Source organism: Eumetopias jubatus, unplaced genomic scaffold, assembly GCF_037043125.1.
Source record: "Eumetopias jubatus isolate StellerSeaLion01/CBP00866 unplaced genomic scaffold, mEumJub1_p1.0 scaffold_8, whole genome shotgun sequence".
Lineage (NCBI taxonomy): Eukaryota > Metazoa > Chordata > Mammalia > Carnivora > Otariidae > Eumetopias > Eumetopias jubatus.
In genome coordinates this window covers 14145203-14168669 of record NW_028274814.1, presented here as the reverse complement: position 1 = coordinate 14168669, position 23467 = coordinate 14145203, and the positions used below count along the sequence as shown (strand labels likewise).

The 23467-nt window shown below is 43.6% G+C and overlaps 1 protein-coding gene across 4 annotated transcripts in view; it reads right to left on the bottom strand.

Moving 5' to 3' along the window:
• The window catches only part of PIP4K2A (phosphatidylinositol-5-phosphate 4-kinase type 2 alpha), a 173134-nt gene that overhangs the window by 52500 nt on the left and 97167 nt on the right, over window positions 1–23467 (bottom strand). For all 4 annotated transcript variants that reach the window (XM_028114126.2, XM_028114127.2, XM_028114128.2 and 1 more), the window contains 2 exons: window positions 14059–14156; window positions 12644–12740 (listed from right to left, as the gene is read on the bottom strand). In XM_028114126.2, the coding sequence (XP_027969927.1) occupies window positions 12644–12740; window positions 14059–14156 (195 nt within the window). The remainder of the gene's footprint in view (window positions 1–12643; window positions 12741–14058; window positions 14157–23467) is intronic.

The following is a 23467-nucleotide window of genomic DNA, read 5'->3' as shown; positions in this document are numbered from 1 at the left end:
TGGGAAGCTATATAGTGAAAAAAGAAGACTTTGTTGCATTCACTGTATTAATTCACTAGAGAAATGTTTAGTAATGATAGGTACAAGGCAATGTATGGGTTTCCCAAGGGCTAGAAATGACTCATCAAATAAGCAGTGGCTCTTTAGCTCAAACGCTACATCCTTTCAAATTCTTTGTCTTCCCCTTTAGTTTCAAATATATTGATAGTCATTTATTCTAGACTCTGTATTAGCATATTGTCCATGTCTTAATCCTGGTTATAACACTTTACAAATTCTAATCTTGGTTCTGCCTCAACTCAGTTTTTCAATAATCACATGAGTAGACCCAACCCACAGTGTCTACCTCCAGTGTGGGTAAGGATTTTTTTTAAGGCTCTTAGTTTTCAAATAATCAGGGAAGTTTTGTGAAAATTAAGAAAGTTCCTTTATCACTATGACCATAAAAAGATATGAATTGAATTTTTTGAAAGCCTTAGACAAGCAGAAAATCAGAAGAGTAAACACTATTTTACACAAAATGCACAATCCTTGCAATGACCCTAAGGCCTGGAAAAATCCAACTCATTATTTCATCTTTATTTTCACAACATTCCTCTGAGATAGGAAAGGCCAGGGGCATTTTCCCACTTGAAGATAACCAAACTGTGGAGTACAATGGAGTCAAGTAATATGCAGGCTCCTGCCTAAAGCCTCCTCTGAGGAAACCAAAAAGGGCAATTTCGAAGACTAAACTTTTGCCATTACTTAACATCACAATCATAGACTTTCTGTGGTCTTTGAAATAAGGTAGAAATGCGTGTGTGTGTGTGTGTGTGTGTGTGTGTGTGTGTGTGTGTGTGTGAAGGCAGTACTGTGTAGCAGTAGGGCACATGGTCTGCCACTCTTCAACCCTTGGATTTAGCCTCTCTGAGCCTCAGTTTCTGTGTCTGTAAAGTGATGGAGAATAAACTAGGGGAGAGGGTGAGCTGAATAAGAGCTCTACCACAGACCTTTTATAACTGTAAGAATGTGTTTACTTGAAGGCACAGCGCACGGCTCCAGGAACTGCAGATTCACCTCAGTCTGCTTCCCGACAGAAGTTCAGTCAGAAAGGTACAACCATTACCTCAAGCAGAGGCATCATGATGGTTTAGGATATCTGGGCCATGATTAAAAAGAAGATGGCAATAGTTCTTAGGGCAGCATGAAAATAACACTTTATAGATTCCAGATATTCTCAGGACAATTTCGGCAAGACAGAGAAAATGAGCCGAGGGAAGGACGCTGGGGCCATGTATTGAAAGGAGTTACCAAGTGGCCTCCATACAGTCTGCTATGTAGCAAAACTGAATACTGAAATTCTTCAGTGTGCTCTGCTCTGTCACAAAGGAAAAATGAACCATAGTATCATACGGGACAGTTGGAGAGTTTGGGAGGTCAGGAGAGGAAGGCTTGAGAAAAGCAGAGCTTGGGAGGGACCTTTGGGAGCCCCAAAAGGGTCCCTCTATGTGTAAATAATGCTCATAATCAAAGAGCATGACAGTTGAAAGCAACCTTGGAGATTATTCCAAACCATTCAATTTAAAGGAAATAAAACAGAATCCCAGAGAATGGAAATGACTTGCTTGCCTCAGTGCCTGAACATCTGGGTGGGACAATGTACGTGGAGGGCCTTGCAGGGGTGTCACCCAGAGCAGTCAGCCTCCATCCCTCCCGCCATTGCTGCCTCCCTCCTGGGCTCAAGAGTCTGGTGTGCATTAGCGATGGGGCTGCTGATACAGTCTTCTGTGGTGACAAACACCTTCTAATCACAATTGAGAGCGTGAGCAAACTGGCACAAAACCAAAACTGTCTTTATGTTTTCAGTCTTGCCAAGTAAAAATAAATCATCAGTAACAGTTTCAATGCTAATGCAGCCCAAAGTCCTCAATTTACACTTTTATTAACAGGTGTACAAATCCATTCTGACTCATTCTAGGACTGTTCATTACTTGACTTGAGGCAGGTAGGATTAGGAGCTGTCTTCTCTCAAGGCCAGAGCTGAGACTGATGTATGTTTGTGGAACAAGGCTTGCCGACAGGGAAAGTATGTGTGGTTGAGGGCTGGGCTTAGAGTCAGACAATTCGTCTGGCACAGACAGGGCTGAAAGCTGCCTAGCACTTCATTCTTCTGACAGTCCTGTGCACAGGGGTGATGGTGTCAATCCTAAGAATTCTTCACATTTCTGACCATGTGGCACAGTACGTTGTGTCCGTTTTAATTAGTTCACATGTCCTGAGAATTGCTGGAGGTTTTCATTCTCTTTTGGTGACTGGCTTCTATCTTTAAAGACTGTCCTCTCCTCTGTTTTTCCCTGCTTAAAACCGTAAGGGTTTTCTTGGCAAAGAAGGCCAAGGCTGAAACAAGTAATCCTTTACTCTGGGAATGTGAAATGCTGGGTTACTCTCCACAATGCTAAACTGGCAAGAGAGGAAGAAAGGAAAGAAAGAGAAAAAGAAGTTAAGACAAAATCCGCAAGTTAGGACAAGATTTGCATGGAAGAAAGAAGGTCCAGCTGAAGGCACCATTTAAAAAAAAAAAAAAATTCTTTCTCATCTTAACCATCTGATTTAAAAGACCCAGTCTGAGACGAAAATCTGATCTAACTAAAGGCCTAAAAAGCACTGCTTACAGGGCTGGTTTAGTCATCTTTAAGGTAATTCCCATTGCCAAAGTAAAATATTTACTCTCAGGAATGTTCACCATTACCTACCTGTCTGTGTGTTTGAGAAATTACCCAATGAAATCTACCTGCAGTGTGGAGCTCTACTCTCATTCCCTCATTAGAAAACAGATTCCTGAAAGAAAGAAAGAAAAGAAAAGAAGAAAGGAAAGAAAAGAAAACAGATTCTTTGTCATGGGCAAAGCTATATATTCTGAAATAAGTTGCCATTTTTAAAAATTCACAATCTGGGATTCTGAACCTCTCAGTTCAAAGGGTGAACGTGCAAAACGAAGTGCTCTCTGGATATTTGGCGTCAAAGTCACAACACCATTTAAAGGCAATCCAGGGCACTCAATATGTGAAATGTCCACTGGCCTTCTGAAATGTCCTCATACATCTTCCCAAGTCTAGAAGCCATCAGAAGAGAACACACTCACAACTCCACTAAGTACCCGCTCGTCAGAATGTTCTGGACATTGAAACCATCTCTCTATGTTTAGATTGTTCATACTTTTATTTAGTTTACTCATATCGTCTCAGGTTCGCATTGCCATAAACAGAGGCCCAATGACCTCTCAAGTTCCAAACAGGGAAGACGGTGAAGCTGGGGGACAGCATAACAGGGCATCGGACACGGGAACTTTAAAAAAATCAAGACTGTGAACTTGGGCAAGTTAATTTAAGCTCTTTGTGCTTCAGTTTCCCTATCTATAGAAATAATGAAGAGGATAATAATAATACTAGTCAAAAGTTTGGGAGTTAAATTAGAAGAATATAAAGTTTTAAAATAGTGCCCGGAATAGAGTACTACTCAATAAATGATAGCTGTTATTATAAATAGTGAATTTCAACTCGGAAGAGATTTAGAAGTGCAGATCAATACTGACAGATGACTCTGCAGGCCGGGAAGTTAAAAATGAAGAAGGACCTTATAGAATAAGCTTCTTCTAGTTTGCTCTTGATTCCTCTCGTCCTCCACCCCGGCCAAGCCTCCAGTTTGTATCCACTGAAAATCGAGAGCCCCACACTGTCCATTTACCTTTGCAGGGTATCTCCTATAGCCTTCCTTAACAACCACTTATATTTTTACAAAAGAATTAAAAACATTTTGTAAAGAACTTCCAAGTCAAAAATTCCTAACTCACACGGTCTTCCTTCTGTCCTTGGCCTCCCACTTAACCTCCGTCAAAGGGGAAAGGCGGTGGGCCAAGTCTCTAAGGAGATAAAAAGCACAGGGGAAGGCAGCTGGGAGAGAGGGGTGACTCCTTTCTGAGGGGGAGGAGGCGGAGGAGGGGAGGAAAGTAGGCTGGATGAAGACGCCCATGGATTTGAAGGCACAGGGGAGGGAAAGTCAGGGGAGCTCAACGCGCAGGCCTTTGTTACCTCGAGGCAGAAGCAAGAATAAGGGAGGGTGAGTGGGTGCTGGCTAAAGATGAGGGCCTGAGGAGAGGGATGGACGTTTGGAAAAGCAACCTTGGAACGGACGGTCTGGGAAGTCATCTGTGTAACACACGGAGTTACCGTGATATCCAGTGCTCTAAAAGACTCAATGCAACATTTACAATATGGATGAACAGATATTGACACAGTGTCTTGCTACCTCCACTGCCCAGAGAAGTCTCTCCCAGGCTCCAGGTCTCAGAATGTATGGCAGAAACAGAGCGAGTGAGAAGTTAAGTGCCCCCACACCCCTCACTCTGTTACCTGATCATCTGCAAAGAAAGTTGGACTTCACGTCTCTAGGTTTCCTTCTTGCTCCACTAATTAATACTCAGTAATAGTTACTGCTGTTAGTTTGTAGAGACACAGGAAATGGACAATGATTTGCTCTTAGTTTAGGGGGAAAAAAATCTAATCACAAATGTAAACTAACTGCAAAGTACATGCTGTATTCATTGGCCATTCACTTATTTCGTATTATAAACTATGTAATTCCTCAAATTCGTTTGTTCTAAATGGGAATACTGTTATCATACCACCCTACCCTCAAGAAAAAGGCAGCCAAAATCAATAGTGGAGGAAAATTAAAATCACATATTGAATAAAAACTACGGTTAAACCGCATTCTTCTTCCTTAATAGCTTTACTGAGCTATCACTTACATACCATACAATTCACCTCTTTAAAGTGTGCAGTTCAATGGTTTTTAGTATATACACAGAGTTAACCATCCCCACAATGAATTTTAGAACATCTTCATCACCTCAAAAAGACACCCGTACCCATTAGCAGTCTCTCCCATTCCGACCCCTACCCTCCAAGCAGGAAACCGCTATCCACTGTCTTACAGATTTGCCTATTCTGGACATTTCTTATAAACACACTCCTACAGTACACAGGCATCTGTGACAGGACTGAACTTTCCTCTTGCAAGTCCCTAAGGTGACCAACTGTGCTAGCTGTAGACCCTGGGCTGTCTCTGGGCGAGTGAAGGGACACTATAGGCATGCTCTGCTCGGTCCAGTGCAGCGGACACCTTACAGCCGGCAAATGTTGCTTCTTAGGATGCTCCTAGGCTTGCTGGGGAGTTGGGGAAAAAAATGAACTCTCTGACAAAACCTGAAGCTCTAGGGCAAGACGGAGGACAGAACAGTATGACAGTTTAGTCCATTTTTGTTTGGCTCTCTTGCCTCTTGGTGAGGGACCTTATTTTTACCATTTCCATTCTGCACAGCCAAACACGTGGCTGATCTTACAACACCCTGTCCCCAAACTCAACAGCAGTGTTTGCAGTTCTGGTGCCATGTCAGCCCTCTGCAGGAAATACAGGAAGATCATGAGAAGATGAAGCTCACTCTTCAGGGGCCTTCTTACGCTTCTAATTGGAAATTTATCGTCATTTCCCTTAAGAAAGGGATTAATGGTGCCATCCTTCCTCCCCACTCCTCTGAAGTCTACACTGAAGATGCTTATTTCCGCAGTGGGAGGTCCGGGGTTAGTGGGGCCTCCAGAAGGGTGGAGGAAATGTAAAGGTCAATTTAATTAGCTCATTCTTTCACCCATCCTCTAGGTATCTCCTGAAAATGTTGTGATTTAGTAACCATTACAATCCCCTGTACATTTTTTAAAATACCCAAGCATTCTGAACACTTAATTCTCAGAGTCTTACGTGTTTGGGGATTTTTTCCATTTTGATATGGGTTCGTAGTCCTGTTAAAAACCACATATGAAAACTTTTTGTTTTTAATCAACAGAAAGCCACTTAAGATCAATTCCACCATACTCCAACGTATGAAAGCCGCCACCTTGCAAAAGGAACATGTCAATATTGTATACAAGAACCTCAGTGACTGTCATCTACTCGAGATGACTTAATAACCGATTCAGAGAGTTGACAGCTGGGAGGGCCTCAGCGAACATCACGTCCTTCTCCCTCATTTCACAGATGAGAAAACTGACACCCACCAGGAATAAGCGACTGGAGGGAGCCACAGCATCAGTCACTGAAGATCCAAGACTCAGACCAGCCTCCTTGCTCCCAGGAGATGTTCTTTTCCCTAACCCATGCTACCTGTTTCATGGACTTGAAACCTGGAAGCCGATCGCTCCCTGCTGACAGCTCAGGATTATGATTACATGCCTCAAATCACAAGGCTGGGAGCCAGGAGCAATGGCCTGGCCGAGGCTGCTTTCTGGGTTTGCATCTGACATATCTGAGAGAGCCCAGATGGTCCTCTGACCTCGTTGGAGAGGTAAAGACCAACATGCTAACTTGAACAACATCATCAAGGATTTATTAAATGCCCACTGTGTTCAAAGCCATATGTTAAGCTCTTCGGGAATTTCAAAGAAAGTCTGAGCCATGATCCCAGGCATAGAGTGGCTTTCATTAAAAAGGGGAGCAAGACACACTGCAATTTAACACTTATCAATAATGAAAGAACTGAGAAAAGAAGAACACAAAAATGAATGGTGATGACCAGCAGAGAAAGAAGCAGAGGTGTAGGAACTTCACAGAGCACCATGAGATCTCCTTTACAAATCTCAGGTTGGCACTTGACTGACATTAAAATACCAGAGACCTGTGCCTGGGGATCATAATAAGCAGACACCACGTCTAACCTGGACAGGAGCTCCCTGTGGCAGGGATGACTGTCAGCTCTTGGTTGGAAATCATGGGTCATAACCCGAAGTGGGTTCAGTGGGGGGAAACAGAGGCCAACAGGAAGCCTGAGTTCTCAGGTGGGGGCAGTCTGTGATGGGGACAGTCACTGGTTCAACTCATAAGAAGGAGCAGAAAAAGCACAAGGAAAAATCTGATGATGTTGATAGGTTGTGAGGGAGTTTTCCCCAAAAGTCTGTCAGGAGATTGGTCCAATGTGAGAAGAGCACCTTTGGTTTTCGGCCCAGGAGGAGTTTCTGTCCCATAGGCACTGTGAGGCCCACGGAGGCTCACCGGTGAGGCCAAAACATGTGTGAGGAGAAGCTGTGAACGAGTGGGCTCAAGAGACACAACAGTTACCGAGGAAAGAAAGAGCTTACATGGTTCAAGGAGCAAGCAAATTCCAGATGGTGACAGTACAAGTAGGTCTGTCGAGAGACAAGCACTCACAAGCCCATCCCTCCCCCTGAGCACCACCCAGGCCACCCCACTACACAACGACTAGCAAGAGCACCTCTACGTTCAAAAGCCTAAAAACGCAACTGCATCTTCTGCTCTCTCCTGGCCCTTCCCCGAGCTAGTGACGGGCACCCCTGCTCTCCCAGCCCCTCGGGCTCCAACAACTCCACTCCTGTCAGGTTTCTCTTCCCCCCACCTTGGGGAGCTCTCTGCTTAACCCTGTCCATGCCGAGGGCTTTAGTGTCCCTGGGATAGTTCATAGCCTCCTAGCTACGTTATCTCTTTATTCTGTACATGACCACCTCAGTTATCTTTAGAAAATCCACAGGTCATCACATCATTCCCCTGTGCAAATCCACAGGGCTGCTCTGGGGCTGAATAACCTGAGGGCAGTCTGCAGCCGGTTTCTCATCTTTATCTCCACAGTCCCACCACCATCCAGCTGCTTCGCGTTTCCTGAGCTCGACGGCCACCATGCTTTGGCCCAGAAGGTTCGCTTCCCTGGATTGACCCCCGCCCCCGCAAGCCCTCCCTCCTTTTCTGCCACTGACATTTCCTAAGTGCCTGCCCCAAGCCAGGTTGATGCTAAACTCTGGGCCTGCACCCCTAGACACATGAGACTCAGTCCCTGCCCTCAGACGGTTTAAATGGTTTTTGGGAAATCTACATTTGAAAACACGGTGATAGGCTCTGTATTCTACAGATACTGGCAGATTTTTTTCCCCCAAAGTTCCGTATACTCTCAAGGTCTTAATACTTTAACATTTTATTTTTAAACTTGAAACTAGAACATCAAAAGTTTAAAACGTTAGCTTTTAAATTTAATTATTTTAAAATTAGAATTCTCCATTACAAATACAAAGAAGAAGATGCATCGAATGCAAATAATGAGGGATTCTAATTCAGGAGACGAGGTAGGGGAAAAGTAAGCCTGGTATTATCCTCTACGAAGAACAAGAGGGCTCAGTTTCAATTATGTGGTGGGTTGAGGCTTAACTGCATCATCTCCATCTTGCAGAACTTTTTGGTTTCTGGTGGGCAATCCTCTCCTGCAGCTCAGAGACTTTAAGTGAAGCCTCCCTTTGACTGGCCAGGCCTGCTGTAAAAGGTTCTGATACTCTGAGAGACTGGAAAGAGGGATGCAGATTTTCTTGGGGAATGGTAAAAAACAAGATGTCTGGGTTTCTGTAAATCTCATTAGCATCTTATACAGAATCTGATATAGGATAGTTAAAACAAACAAAAACAAATTCCTTTGCCCTTTCTTCCCTTCTGCATCCCCTATAATGTCTTGTACAGAGCCTGACATGCAGTAGGTACAAATAAACACATGCCAAGTGGTAATTGTGCAGGAAATCCTCCACCGAAGGGGCACCAGCACTTCGGGGGGGGGGGGAGCAGCGGAGGCAGAAACGGTGTCAGGAATAGTGGGGACCTCCATGGGTGCATTCATCTTAAAAGATGCCTTATCCTAAAAGTACGGTAATGCTGAGTCCCATTGGCCCGACAATGATCAGAGGAACACAGTTCAATACTGAGCCTCTTACAAACCAGTGAAGTAATTTTAAGACACACTAATAAACTGGAGAATGTTCTGAATCTGAAAGCACTGGACATACCTACATAGAGGTTTATATGTACATATGTTAAGTGATACTCTTATTAATGCTGAATATTCTAGAACCACTGCTTGCATTTGTCTTTAACAGCGAGAAAAAGAAGTTTTATTTTTAAAGGACAATCAAGAAACCAAAACCAGGGGAAAGATACAAATGTTTACAGTAGGAATGCTCTTCAATTCTCTTCAAGAAGTTGAAGTTTGCTGATAGAGGTCAGTGAGGTGGGCTAATTACCATGTTCCACTTGTATCAGATTCATCAATACTTTTTCAGATGCGGCAAAAGGACATCACACACACAAGGCAGGTCGACAGCCTTTATCCCTTTGATTCAATGTGAAGGTCTGAATACTAAATGAACCAGACAGCGGAGCTCCTTATCGCCACATTGATTTAATGCTGCTCATCCAATAAGCAGGCACTTCAGACAAATCAACACATCAAGGCAAAGCAAAGCAGTGTGAGATCTGGTCCCCTCTAACAATCCGGTGCCATCAAAAGATGAACAGACCCCAGGTCACTGATCTCACTTTTCAAATCAGATGGAGAAAGAGTATTTAATTTGGTACTACTTATGTCACCTGATACACGTCGCTTGTTCTGGCCATGATCAGTGCAATGTCTGGGCAGTGGTGAGTTGATGTGCCCGGCAGCTGGGATAACAGCCCCCCCTAGCCCTGGCCTATGCCCATGGCAGGGCTTCCCAGGACCCTCCCAGGACCACAGCACCTCCACCTTCAGCCCCGCAATGCCCAGCGGCCCTCAAGGTATGAACTCAGAGAAAGAGCCAGCACACTTCTTCCATTTTTCCAAACCAAGTGGCCAACCAAGTGGGGAGTGGAGCCCAAGATCACATCTATGATCTTGTTTTCAGCTTAAACTCCGGGGCCTACCCCTACTGAAAATTTTCTAAAAGGTAGAGACCTTGGGAAAGGAACATGGGGCTGGGGAGGGAAACCAGCATATATCTCTGGTTTACTGAGGTTACTAAACACCCACCTGTTTTTTTTTTTTTTTTTAATAGAAATACAGTTGCCAAAGAGAAAGCAGCAATTTAAATGCCAAAAGCACTGGGTATAGCTGAGGAGAGGAGTGGTGTTCAAATGATTAATTATACTCACAACCAGCTCTCTATACTAATCTCTCCTGCTAAGAGCTTCAGACACTTGCCAATTAGTTACGTGAATCATCCTCTACTTGCCTGATTTGCCTTTAAAGTTGGTACTCAGCAATTTGCACTTACTTAAATATCAGGTTACATGGTTTTGTTTTTAGCGGGGGAAAAGGTGAAGGAAAACTGGCTCGTATCTTGGTATCTCTGCAACTACACTGGTCATTTTAGGAAATTTTAAAAATGACTTTCATGGGCTGCAGTACAGATTTCAGGCTGTAAAGCATCCATTTCAAATCTCACTTAACTGGGCTGATTATGGGAAGAAATTTAAGAACTTCATTTTGGTAATGAATTGAGGAACCTGACAAGATCCTGTAGCAGAGGCCCTCAAAAGCCAGTTACTGTGAAATGCCAGTGTAGCCGATTAAAAAAAAGGGAGAGGGACAGAGGGAAGAACACGTGAGTTTAACATGGGAATCAGAGGCAGAGGAGATTTTCTTAGGACATCAAAGTTGTCAGCTATTCGTTCCTTTAAAGCACTGTTTATTTTCATACGGCCTCTTTAAATGTATTAAAGAGTTCTTAAATAATGTAGAATCATTTCTTTTTATTTTATACAACCTTTTTTACTATTCCAAAGTTGGTTCTTTAAAAATGACTTATCGCGAGGGGCGCCTGGGTGGCTCAGTTGGTTAGGCGACTGCCTTCAGCTCAGGTCATGATCCTGGAGTCCTGGGATCGAGTCCCGCATCGGGCTCCCTGCTCGGCGGGGAGTCTGCTTCTCCCTCTGACCCTCTTCCCTCTCATGCGCTCTCTCTCAAATAAATAAATAAAATCTTTTTTAAAAAAAAGTGACTTATTGTGGCGCCTGGGTGGCTCAGTTGGTTAAGCGTCTGCCTTCAGCTCAGGTCGTGATCCCCAGGTCCTGGGATCGAGTCCCACGTTGAGCTCCCTGCTTAGCGGGGAGTCTGCTTCTCCCTCCCCCTGCTCTTGTGCACTCTCTCTCTCTCTCTCTCCCTCTCAAATAAGTAAATAAAATCTTAAAAAAAATAAATAAAAGTGACTGTTTTTTTTTTTAAATTCCAAGTCTAGATTTGACTGAAATTCTTTCTCTTACACATGAGGCCCAAATCTGAGCGCTGACTCCACCGCTTTTTAAAAGCAAAGCGAGCACCCACTCTCCCCTGCCCCACTTCTCCTCAGCCCTCTCTGGGGTGCACCCAAGCCTCTACTCAGAACCCACCTCTGTGGAAACAGCCCTGGTCCACAGAAGAGGGAATGGCACTGGCAGCCTGGCTAGCAACACTTATTCGAAATCTGGCAGCTTGGAGGCTTCTTGTAAGCCTTAGTGAGCATGCGAAAAATTCTTGGAAACTCAAGAATGGGGTGGGGCCGGGCAGGGTGGGGAGGCCCACACATCTTTAGGGAAGTATACCAAACTAAACTCAATTTGCTTCAGGGACCCTATTCTTTAAGGGAAAATACAGGGTAAGCTGTGTCGATGTTCACCTTGTGAGGTCACTCAGGGTGGCAATATGGCACTTAATGCAGGATAAATGAGGATTTCTGATTTGGGGCAAATGAAAGGAAGTGTTTACTAGATTTGAAGGGATTTAAAATAAGTCAGTGTTTTCACAGTAAAATGAATAGACTGTCCTAAAAGACCAGAAAGTAGCCCTTGCATCTCTTAACTCAGATTTTCTACTCTTAAAAAAAAATCCTTGGTGGAGGCGGCACCTGGGTGGTTCAGTTAGTTGAGCATCTGCCTTTGGCTCAGGTCATGATCTCAGGGTCCTGGGACAGAGCCCCGCATTGGGCTCCCTGCTCAGCGGGGAGTCTGCTTGTTCCTCTCCCTCTGCCCCTCCTCCCCACTCATGTTCTCTCTCTCTCAAATAAATAAATAAAATCTTAAAAAAAAAAATCCTTGGTTTTTACAAATCTGACTGGCTGATATCAGGTCCTTTCTTAGGAGAAATGACCATGGATGAGCACTTACAGAAGCACCATGATCTCAATTTTAAAAGTCAAATTTGAGAACCAGGCATGCATAGGAAGAAAGCAAAAGGGCACATTTTCCTGTGGTGGGCACCAGGAGCAGACGCGAGTGCTCCCCAGGCCGTTGCCAGGACTGGCAGGCTCCTGCCGGTGACAGTGGCTCTGCGGTCACTAGACCACGATGCATCACAGCACACCAGGTGTGGCCTCTGACAAAATGCTGCGAGCAAGAGTTAGGTTCAGCCAATCTGAAAAGCAGCAGATTAATCAGAACAAAAATAAAATTTCTACGATTGCTAAGTGGCCTCTGCAAATACAGTTATTGGGAATTCAAGACACACATACACACTGGCACAGGCTGTGGATGCATCTGATGGCAGAAATCAAAAGGAGGCTCTGCTAGCAGGACACTTCCACTGGGAAATGAGAGTATCATCTAGAACTCTCACGTGTGTTCTCTTCCCAAAGAATAATCTTTTCCTACCGACTGCTAAAATCATTCTGTACAGAGGCTCCTAAGTGAAAGAACCCTTTACTTCAGAAAGAACATTGAAACATTCTTATATAAAATGAAAATTACTATTATATAATTACTTGTAATAAAAAAATGTAAGTCTTATTTTACAGAGCAAAACCCATTTGAAGCAAAGGTTACAAAAGCAACTCACCTGGAAATCCTGGTCATCGATGCCAAACCTCTCCCGCAGGTTACGGAAAACCATCGGGCAGTATTCCTTAAATTTGAAGTGGCTCGGCATATTTTCTCTGAAATAGTCATATTGTGGAATAAAGTTTAGCTGCACAAAATGTTAACCAGATCTGAATCTGCCACCATCTAGTTCCACATGTAGCCAAGTGCCTGGAGTTCCCCACCCCGAGAAGGCACGGGTATGCTTCACAGGATCGACTACGACCCACAGTAAATCCAGGGGACACAGACTGGTCACATTTATCTCCTTGCACCACCTAGGGGCCCTGGGACTAGATGACCATTCTAATCCCGACTACTCCTTACAGCCGCTTCCCCAAGGATGAAGAAGTGGAAAGAGAAGGGGCCACACACACAGAAGGAAACGGTGAAGGGACAGCAAAGAACCTGGGGGACTGGGGACGGGCAGCAGAGCGAGTCACAGACGTGCTCCCCATACTCCTCCAGGGACTTGCTGATTAAAGCTTGCAAAACAACACTATCTCTCACTCCTTGAATGACCTATTTTATGCTATATATAAATACCACATTCTAAATTCACATAGGAAAAATCCTTCCAAAAGGTCAACCTCTCAACAGTAGTAAGAGAATTAACGCATCCGCTTCACATCAGAACAATGGTCACACTAAGAAATTTCATAATTGATCCTCATGTGGGAGGTATTTCTTGGAGGCTCATCCCACTCATTCGGAATTGCTTCCTCCTTTGTGTACACACACACACACACACACACACACACACACACACACACCTCTACTGTAATACTTTGTACACCGAATTACAGTAATGTGTCTATGTGTCAGGTTCCAATCACCTGCCTGTGAGCCCCCTGAGGGCAGGGCCATTTCTTACACTTCCTTGTCCCTCCTGCTCTCAGGGGACAGCTAATATATAAGGTGCTCCATAATGATATCTAAAACGACATTCAAATGAAGGAGAAATGGTCTCAATGCCCAACATGGCCTCCAATTATGTTTTATAAAAATGTACCTTAACTCTTTATTGTTCTATGAAGGAGTCATTCCTGTTCATGAGGTAGGCATTATTAGAGTTTTGTATAAGATAGCTGAGGTCCATCACTGCTAAAAATTCCAAGCAATTTACAGCTTCAAACATTTAAGTTGTAATGAGAATATCACTTTTAACATATAAGATATTCATAGAGAACAATATGCCATATGGCAAAAGGATATTACCCAAGAGGGCTTGCTGCTGCTTTTCTGAAAATGACAGATGGTTATGTTTATCACAGGATTAACTTCATCAGCAAAACTTTACTCCCACCCATTGAAAAATAATGTGATTATAGAAATTCACAAAAATCATGCTCCTGGCAGCCATGTCAGTCCTAAAAAGGCCATACTTGTACTTACTTGTTAAAAAGGTGATTGTCCACCTTTATCTTTGAATAGGCTTTGAAGTCATCCGGCATCAACATAACAGGGATTTGAACGTGGCTCAGTTCATTGATCTAGAAAAATACAAAATAGATGGCACAGGTTATTACTATCGACATGGAAAGTGCCTGACTTGAACGCGGGGCTCAGGAAGAAAACCCGGTAGATGCGAGACCCTCCGCCCACCTCCCTCCTGCTCCTATCCCAACCTGTCTCTCTTGCCGCCCTCCCCGCTACCCCTTCAGGCTTTGCCACTGCCTCCAACTCACATCCAGCTCCAACTCCCACTGCTCATCTGGGTCCGCCGCTGCGCCTGCGGGGGGCCTCTGGGGGGCAGTGGCAAGGGAGGCATCCTGGAGGGTGAACCCTCATGGCCAGCTATCCCTGCTTCTCCCATTTATCTTCCCACTTCCCCTGCAGAGCCTCAGCCCAGAGCTCCTTTGACCACATGTCCAGGACAACTACCCCCTGTAAAGAAAATACCATCTGAGAAAGAGGGCTTTTCAACTTCTGACATAAATATTTGTTGAATTAATGAATGTGACCATTTCTTTAAATGTTTGGGTACTCAAAAAGCAACACTGTCATTCATGTGATCTTTACCTTTCTTACAGGAACTACATTTAAAAATAAGTTTTGGGGCGGGGCATGAATTTACCAAAAGAGCAGCCTTCATGAAGGAAGGAAAGGAGACGTATGGCCCTGGGACTAAGTAAGAGGGAGATGGGCTTGAAAGGGGTCAAGACCAGAAGTAAAGATGTGGTTGCAGAAAACAAAGGGTTGGGCCCAGGTGCCTGGGTGGCTCAGTTGGATGAGCGTCTGACTCTTGGTTTCGGCTCAAGTCATGACGTCAGGGTCGTGAGACAGAGCCCACGTCAGGTTCCACGCTGGGCATGGAGCCTGCAAAGGATTCTCTCTCTCCCTCTGCCCTTTCCCGTTCTCACTCTCTCTTTTTCTAAAATAAATAAATAAAATCTTAAAAAAAAAAAGAAAACAAAAGGTTGGACCAAGTTCTGTCTGAGTTTCAGTGAATGGCAGGAACCGCTTTTGATACGTGACTTTGGAAAGGTTGAACTTTCTCTTGGTTAATTATTTTTTCTGTCTTGGCTCCCAAGCTATACCTCCCTCGTTGCTACTAATAAAAACCACTTTTAAAGATTTATACTTCCAGTAAATTCCAGAAGGGTTCTCAGCTACAAAAACAAAAACAAAGGAAAAAAATGGGTTCTTTGATAAACCACATTGCTGGGCTCCTAGAATGTAGAGAAAAATTTCAAGATGCCTTCCTTCTCCTAAAAAGAGTTTAATCCACAGGGGCTGCGATGACTATCAAGCAAGCATGAACAGAGCAGTTTCTCTGAAAATAAATACCAATTTTGACATTTAGAAAGCTGGGGAGCTCAACCAAACACTTCAAACCTTAAATGAGGACACTTGAAGGAAGTAAAAGGAGTCCCAACAGGTGGTAGAAGTAAATGCAAATGGTGTCTGGGGAAAAGCATCCCCAGTGCAGGCCTCCAGGAGTCCCACAGATTCAGTTCAACCAAACGTGAGTGCACAAAGATAACGAGAGTGGGATTCAGCAGAAACAAAAATTATTTTCATGACTTCAGCTATTAGAATGATCAGATACAGGGCGCCCGAGTGGCTCAGTCAGTTAAGCATCTGCCTTTGGCTCAGCTCATGATTCTGGGGTCCTGCGTTCAAGCCCCATGTTGGGCTCCCTGCTTAGTGGGGAGTCTGCTTCTCCCTCTCCCACTCCCCCTACCTGTGCTCCCCCGCCACCAAATAAATAAATAAAATCTTAAAAAAAAAGAATGATCAGATACAGAAAAGAAAACAAAAACCATGTGTAAAATGTATGAAGAAGTAAAAAATGGACTGGCAAAAATGAGTAAACTATGAGACTTTCCAAATGACCAGTCAGGTTGAAAGAGAATCCAACAGAACTTCTACAAAATGAAAACTACAATTGGTGAACAGAAACTAGAACTAAAACAGCCCCCTCATCTAGGGCTTTGGCAGGAGACTGGATAACTGGTATACTGGAGGGGAAATCTGAGGAAGTTACCCAGAATCCACAAAGAATGAAAATGTAATATATAAAAGAATGATTAAGGAAGGAAAAAAAAAAAAAGGAGAAGAAGAATGGTTATGACGGGGTTTGGGGTGAGTTTACATGAAATCTTAGAGGAAGGGGATGGAGTATGGGGAAAAACAATATTTGAAATATAAAGGCTGAGAATTTCCCACCACTGAAGGAAGTTATAAATCTATGGATACATAATACACAATGTACACAAAACAGTCTAAGAAGAAATCCACACCTAGATACACTGTAATTAGACTGAAGATACCAAAATCAAAGAGGAGAAAACTGGCCAGAGGAAAAAGACGGAACACAAAGGCGGAATGACAACCAGCTGGACAGCCAACTTTTCAACAGCAAAACTGGCAGCCCAAAGACAGTGGTAGATCTTCAAAGTGAAAAATGACTGTTTACATAAAACTCTACACTGTGGTATATCTTTGGTCCATTATCTGGGTTCCTGGCACAAATCTAAAACCCTTGGAATTTCCAGAGTGACAGGAAATATCTTCTGCTGTTCATAAGAGGCCCTTTCTGAACACCCCTGAATTTATGTTAATGAGGTGACTCAGGGTGGGGCTGGTCACCAGAATGACCAAGTAAGTACGACTTTGGCACGTTCAGCCCTGCTCACGGATCTCAGGGAAGGGGAAGGAGGTTGCCAGAGATTAAGTTCCATAAAAACTCCTGAACAAGACATGGTGAGCTTCTGGGTTGGCGAACATATCCACATGCAAGGAGAAGGCACACCCCAGTTCCATGGAGACAGGCGCTCCTGTGCTCGGGACCCTTTTGGGCCTCAGACTATGTACCTCTCCACCTGGCTGTTCATCTGGATCTCTTATAATATCCTCTGTAGTAAAGTGGTAAATGTGCATAAAGGTTTTCTCTGAGTTCTGTGAGCCACTCTAGCAAATTAATCAAACCTGAGGAGGAGGTCATGGAACCTCCGATTTAGAGCCAGTAGGGGAGCAGCACAGCCTGGGCTTGTAGTTGGTGTCTGAAGGGAGGGCAGTCTGTGGGACAGAGCCCTTAACCCGTGGGGTCTGGTGCTGTCCCCAGGAAGGCAGTGTCAAAATTCATTGCTTTGTGGTACTGGAAAAAACACACGTGGGGTAGAGCCACTGAAACTATCTTCCAAAAAATGAGAGCAAAATAAAGGCTTTTTCATAGAAACAAAAACCGAGAACCTACCGACAAAGGACCTCACTAAGGAAATGGATACGCTTTAGTAGCATATTACTTAGACTGTAAGGGCATAATTCAGAAAGTAAATGTTATGCGTGGAAGGCCTGAGATACAAAAAGAATTAGCAAGCAAATAAATTGGTAAATATGAGGATAAATACAAGTAAATATCACCTATATAAAGTAATGCTTAATTCATGGGATGAAAATGTACAGAAATAAACACTGAATAACAACAGAGTGTGAGTTGGGAAGCAAAGTTACATGCCCTTGTATTATTCAGGAAGAGAGTAAGGTATAACTTTAAGTATCATGATAACATTTAAGAGGCAAACATTAAAAGAACAGAAACAGAGTATCTAACTTCCAAACTAGTAGAAGGGGAAAAACAGAGTAAGAAAACAAATAAAACTTGTTATTTTAAAAAAGAGAGCAAAGAAGAAAACATAGACTCTGCAAAAATGGGACAAATAGAAAGTAAATGGTAGAAATTCATCTGCATATACACATAATCCCAATAAGCATACATACACTAGCAGTTAAAAATAGACTGTCAAAATGAGTGAAAAACTATGAGCTATATGCAAGAGAACATAACTCAAAAAGGTGGAAAGGAGCAGAAAAAACATATTAAATAGTACCAAAAATTATTGGGAAGCTAGTTGACCTTTACCAACATCAGCTAAGCTAATAACTTTAAGACAAAAGCATTATTAAGGATAAAGAAGGCCTGTACATAATGATAAAAGGTTCAATTAGCCAGGAAGATAGGATTCATATTTTAAGTACCAAATGAGCCTGGAAGTATACAACAAAAACTGTTAGGACCTCAGGGAAAAAAGGCAACCCATTACTATAGAGGAAGATTTGAATATGCCTTCTGGATAGTTCAAACAGCCAAAAAATTAAGAAAGGTAAAGATTTTTAAACAATATATTGAACATGATTCAGTCAATATATGCTGTACACCTATGACTAACAAGTAGTCTTCCAGATGCTTGGGATATGTGACTGAAAACAGATTAAGATGCCTGCCCTCCTGAAGCTTACATTTGAGTGGGAAGAGTCAACAAATAAAAGATACACTTAGTAAATTACTATGTGAGACATAAATTATCTACTATGTTAGAAGACTATGGAGAAAAAAAAAAAGAGCAGGATAAAAGGGTAGAAATGCCCATCACTGCATGGGTGAGGGTCATTGAAGTATTTTAAATCGGGAGGGCTGGAGTAAGCCAAGGTTTGGAAGAGGAGAGAGGTTTAGCACTCCAGTGCAAAGGCCCTGGGGCAGGGTGTGCCTGGTACACTTGGGACATGGAGATCCCTGTGGCGGGAGCAGATTACCTGAGAAGAGAAAGAGTTTAAAAGAGTTGAGATCACTGGAAAGACGGGCTTTTATTCCAAATGATATGGGAGCTGTTGCAAGGTTCTGGGTGGTGGAGTGATGACATCACTTAACTTAGGGTTTAAAAAGATTACTGGAGGGGTGGGGGTGGGCACAGTTATAGAAGCATGGAGCAGTGACAGCAGTGTAGGTAGGAAAAGGGGTATTTTTTGAAAGTGGAGCCAAGAAGATTTCCTGAAATTCTGGATGTGGAGTGTGAGAAAGACAGAAGCCAAGACCAAGTCCGAGGCCTTGGCCTGAGCCTAATTAGGGGGACAGGGCTGCCATCAACCAAGGTGGGGGAGAATTCCTTTCTTATGCCTTTCTGAATCATGTTAAAACCAAGTGCTTCAATAATTTTTTTAAAATGACAAAATGGAAAACATATATGCAAACCATCAGGCTATTTATAACATACATATATATATATATATGTACATGTATATATATATAATGTTGGGTGCCGCAGATTCTCGAACCTTATGATCAGATTAGATACCGCCACCCGCGTTTCCTGATCCACTTTGATTTTCATGTGGCACTTGATTTTTTTTTTTTACACAACTGCTCAGCACCCAGCTTCCCAAAGATACCATGTCCTTGAAGGGAATGCAGTACAATCTAAGTTGAATTGTGAACTCCCTCAAGTTAGTCGTTTGCATGCTATCTTCAGATGCTGAGCATCGCCACATTTCTCTTGAAATTGGAAAATATCCTCTGGCACTCCTGGTAAATGTGCTGCAATGCCCTCCAGCACCTTGGCAGAGTTTGGAAAGCACAGAGATAAACAGCAGATGTTTAAAACAGCAAATGATATAATCTAATTATAGAATAAAATCATCAGAATAATCCCTTAAAATTCGTTGCAATGGATCCATAACCTATAAGCACTTTAGATTCATCCCAAACAAGCTTAGTTACAACCAGCAGTTAATCCTTAACCTGTATAAACTGATGATCTCTACAAGCAGTTTTATTGCAGTAACTCCATATCAACTGCGTTTGTGCAAGGCCAAATTACAATTCTGTTCCTTTCAAATTATTTCAATAACTTAATCAGGCATCACTTTTAGTCTCCTCTATACTATATTATTAAAATCTCCTTCATGTTATGATCCATAAAAATGTAGGAAACTGCCATTTAACAAAAACACAAGGCTAATTTAAGATCATATATTCTCTATTCATTTTACCCAAGTATCTTTTTTTTTAAGGATTTTATGTATTTGACAGAGAGAGCACAAGCAGAGGAGAGAGAGGGAGAAGTAGGCTCCCTGCTGAGCAAGGAGCCCGATGTGGGACTCAATCCCAGGACCCCGGGATCATGACCTGAGCCAAAGGCAGACGCTTAACGACTGAGCCACCCAGGTGTCCCATCATTTTACCCAAGTATCTTAAATATTAAATCATTCTCAGTATATCTGTGAAAAATCAGAAAATACGTATCTTTATACCAGCACTGGAATATCCAAGTTCAAAGACAAGAGAATCAGACCTGAAAATCAAGCTTTGTGATGAGCACAATTAGAACAAAGCTTGATGACCGATCAGTTTTTCTATATCTTGTGCAAACAAGAGTGTAAATAAAAACAGAGGACGTTTACAGGGTGGCAAGGGGAAGCCGAGGAGCGATCACTTCATATCACTTTCCCCAGATGATACAGAAAAAAGTCAGAGAGAACATAAAAAATTATTCCTAGCACAACACAGCTCGGAGTGACTACCGAGAAAGCAAAACCCAATCTGAAGTAGGCGCAACCAAATCCCTGAATTCCTACAGCTCATGCTGTTGGGATCTGGATTGGCAACAGTATTCTCTTTAGAAAGAAAGCAAGAAAATAAAATTTTGAATCCTTTCTGCTTTATAGAGTTCCTGCTCTGGAAAAAGTTTTGTGGAAAAAAAAATGTGAAAACCTTTCAGCCAAAATGGAACATGTGCTCTGAGAATTCGCCGATATTCACTCACCATCCGTTCTTTCACCAGTGCAACACAGGAGTGTCTGCTCTGGGCTGGTCACTGCACAGACAACAATGTTCACCCTCGCGGTGCTTATAGTCCAGAGGGGCATGCACATTAATTGAAGAAGTGCACAAATGTAAAATTCCAACAGTGACAAGTGCCGGGAGAGAGAAGGACATCAGGCTAGGAGCAAGCATGACAGAGCTTAGACAAGGGCAGGAATGAGTAAAGGAGGAGCAAGACCTGAGCAGAAGGCAGGTGGGGAGGATTCCAGGAAGTAGGGTCACAGGTGCAAAGGCCCTGTGGCAGGAGGGGGGGCACAGTTAACTAGAAAAATAAAAGTTTAACATGTTAGGAATGCAAAAATCAAGAGGGCACGTGCCAGGATGGGGCTGAACAGCATGCCTCTGAGGACTGTAAGAGGCTACTGTGGAACTCCAGGAGAGGCTAGAAGCCTGGCATAGCGTGGAGACAGCAGAAACAAAGAAAGTAGATTCCAGTGATGCTGAGGTGGTAAAAACATGGACTTGAGTGACAGGACAGACCATGATTCCATTTACTGAGTCAGAGCACTTTAAGGGAAGAGCTCAGTTTTGAACTTGCTAAATTTGATGTGCTCTTTTGACATCTTAAATGTCCATGTCAGGTAGGCAGGTGGACATGTGGATCTTTAGTTCCCAGGGGAGGCCAGAGCAGGACATAAAAATATGCATTATCCACATATAACCCAATAGTTCTTCCTCAGGAGTAAATGAGGTAAGCTGGAGAGTGGACAGGGCGGGGGGCAGGGCAAAAGGAGTCTTGAGGAACATTAATGGTTAATAACATGGGCTGGAGGAGGAGCCTTCAAAGGAGAAAGGGAAGCACTGTGACCCCTCAAGGACATGAGGGAGGGAGGGAGTCAAGAACAAAGCAGGACAAGAACGGTGTTGACCACTTCGAAGAAGTGGGAAGTCTAGCGGGACTGAGCACCATGGGGTCCTTGGCAACCTGAGCATGAAGGGTTCTGATGGCGGGTAGCGATGGAAACCAGAGCGGAGAAGCTGAGGGGAGCAGGTGAGGGGAGAGAACGCAGATGCGAAATCTGGCTGGTTTCTAAGTCGAGGAGAGAAGGAGAGAGAGAGAGAGAGAGGCAGAGGGATGAGGGATGGAAGAGACCCCGGAGAGAAGGGACGTTGCTTCCATAGCCCTTCTAACGGCGGGAGCAGATGGGATCCCGTAAATGAATGGGCTGTGGGGAAGCAGCTCCTCTAGCAAAAGAGGGGAAGTGACGGGGTTGTGTGGAAGCAGCCGAATCTGACTGAGGGAGGCCAGCAGTTTCGTCTACTGGCAACTATCCTCCCTGGGGAGGAGGAGTTATGGGCATCCATGGGGAGTGAGAGGCAGCCTGGGGGTGGGGGCGGGGGGTGCTCAGAGGCTTGGAGAGAACACAGAGAACTTGAAAGAATGACCACAGAATGTGGGAGAACAAGTTTGAAGAGGGAAATACAGCTGGGCTTTGGGGCCGAGTGGGGTCCATCTGTAGTCTGTGACGGTTCATTTACAGGGAACCAAACAAACCCGTGGAGTGACATCCCAGGCAGGGCTTGGCCTCAGGGTGTGGGTGCAGAGGCGGAGGGTGGCTGGGGTCGCCTTCAGGTCCAAGGTTTTTGCGAGTTGAGTGTGACATAACGAGCAATGGAGTTCCAGGGTAATCACTTGGAAATGGAAAGTCAGCCCCAAACACTCCCCTGTCGTTGACGGGGGCAGCACCTACACACCGGCTGAGGTACAAAACCGAGAGAGAAGAAATGCTGGTGTCTAGACAGTAAGTGCCACAGGAACCGTGAGCAGGGAGGTGCTGTGGCAGGTGTGGCGGCTCCTGGAAGGGAGTGAAGCCCGATGTGGCTCTCGACGGACGGAGAGATGTGACTAGTGTTTCATTTAAACGTCTGGAAAATGCATACTTTTAGATGCTGCGACAAATCCCAGCTTCACAAATCAGAACACCCTAGGACGTGGGGAATGTTTCGCCCTCATTATTAGAGAAAAAAAGAAATGGAATGTGATTATACTCACTCCTTGCTCATCTTATGAGCACAGACTCATAAGATGATGAAATTAAAAAAGAATCTTAGAGATCCTATAGCCTAGTCTCTCATTTTGCAGATTACAATGTGTCCTGGTGTATCTACCCCTTTATAATCGAGTAGCAGCTCCGTTCTAAGTTATATCAGATGGCTACTTCTTGGGCATTTTATCTTTCTTTCATTCATGACGGCTTCACATTTCCTTTGGGTTTCTGTTTTCCCTGGAAATTCTCCCCACAAACCACTGGGTCAGGTTACGAGTAGCTAGATCTCATGATCTGTGAACAAATACTTCACAAACCAGAGGATCTACCATTTAAAGGCTTTTCATTAGTAAACACTATTTTTCAATAGTGTGCCCATGAGCCCCTATATTATCTTCCTCTATAAGCTTACCTGTACACAATATTCATCGGTTTCACCAAAATGTATGAATTATAGGGCTGCCCAATAACTGAAAGGCTATTTAACTTTCTGGATAATCTCTCCTTTAGTCTGACATTACACAAATCAAAATATATCCTTGTTTCTAGTTCACATTCTTGAGCTCATGGTAATGACAATGAGTTACCATCTTGAATAAGGTTAAGTTAATTCTATCTGTTAATTTCTATTTTCCACACACAGCTTTGGATTGTGAACACTATTTCAGGACAAAATTCTTGGGTTTCAAAGTCTTCAGGGTGAGAAAACTTT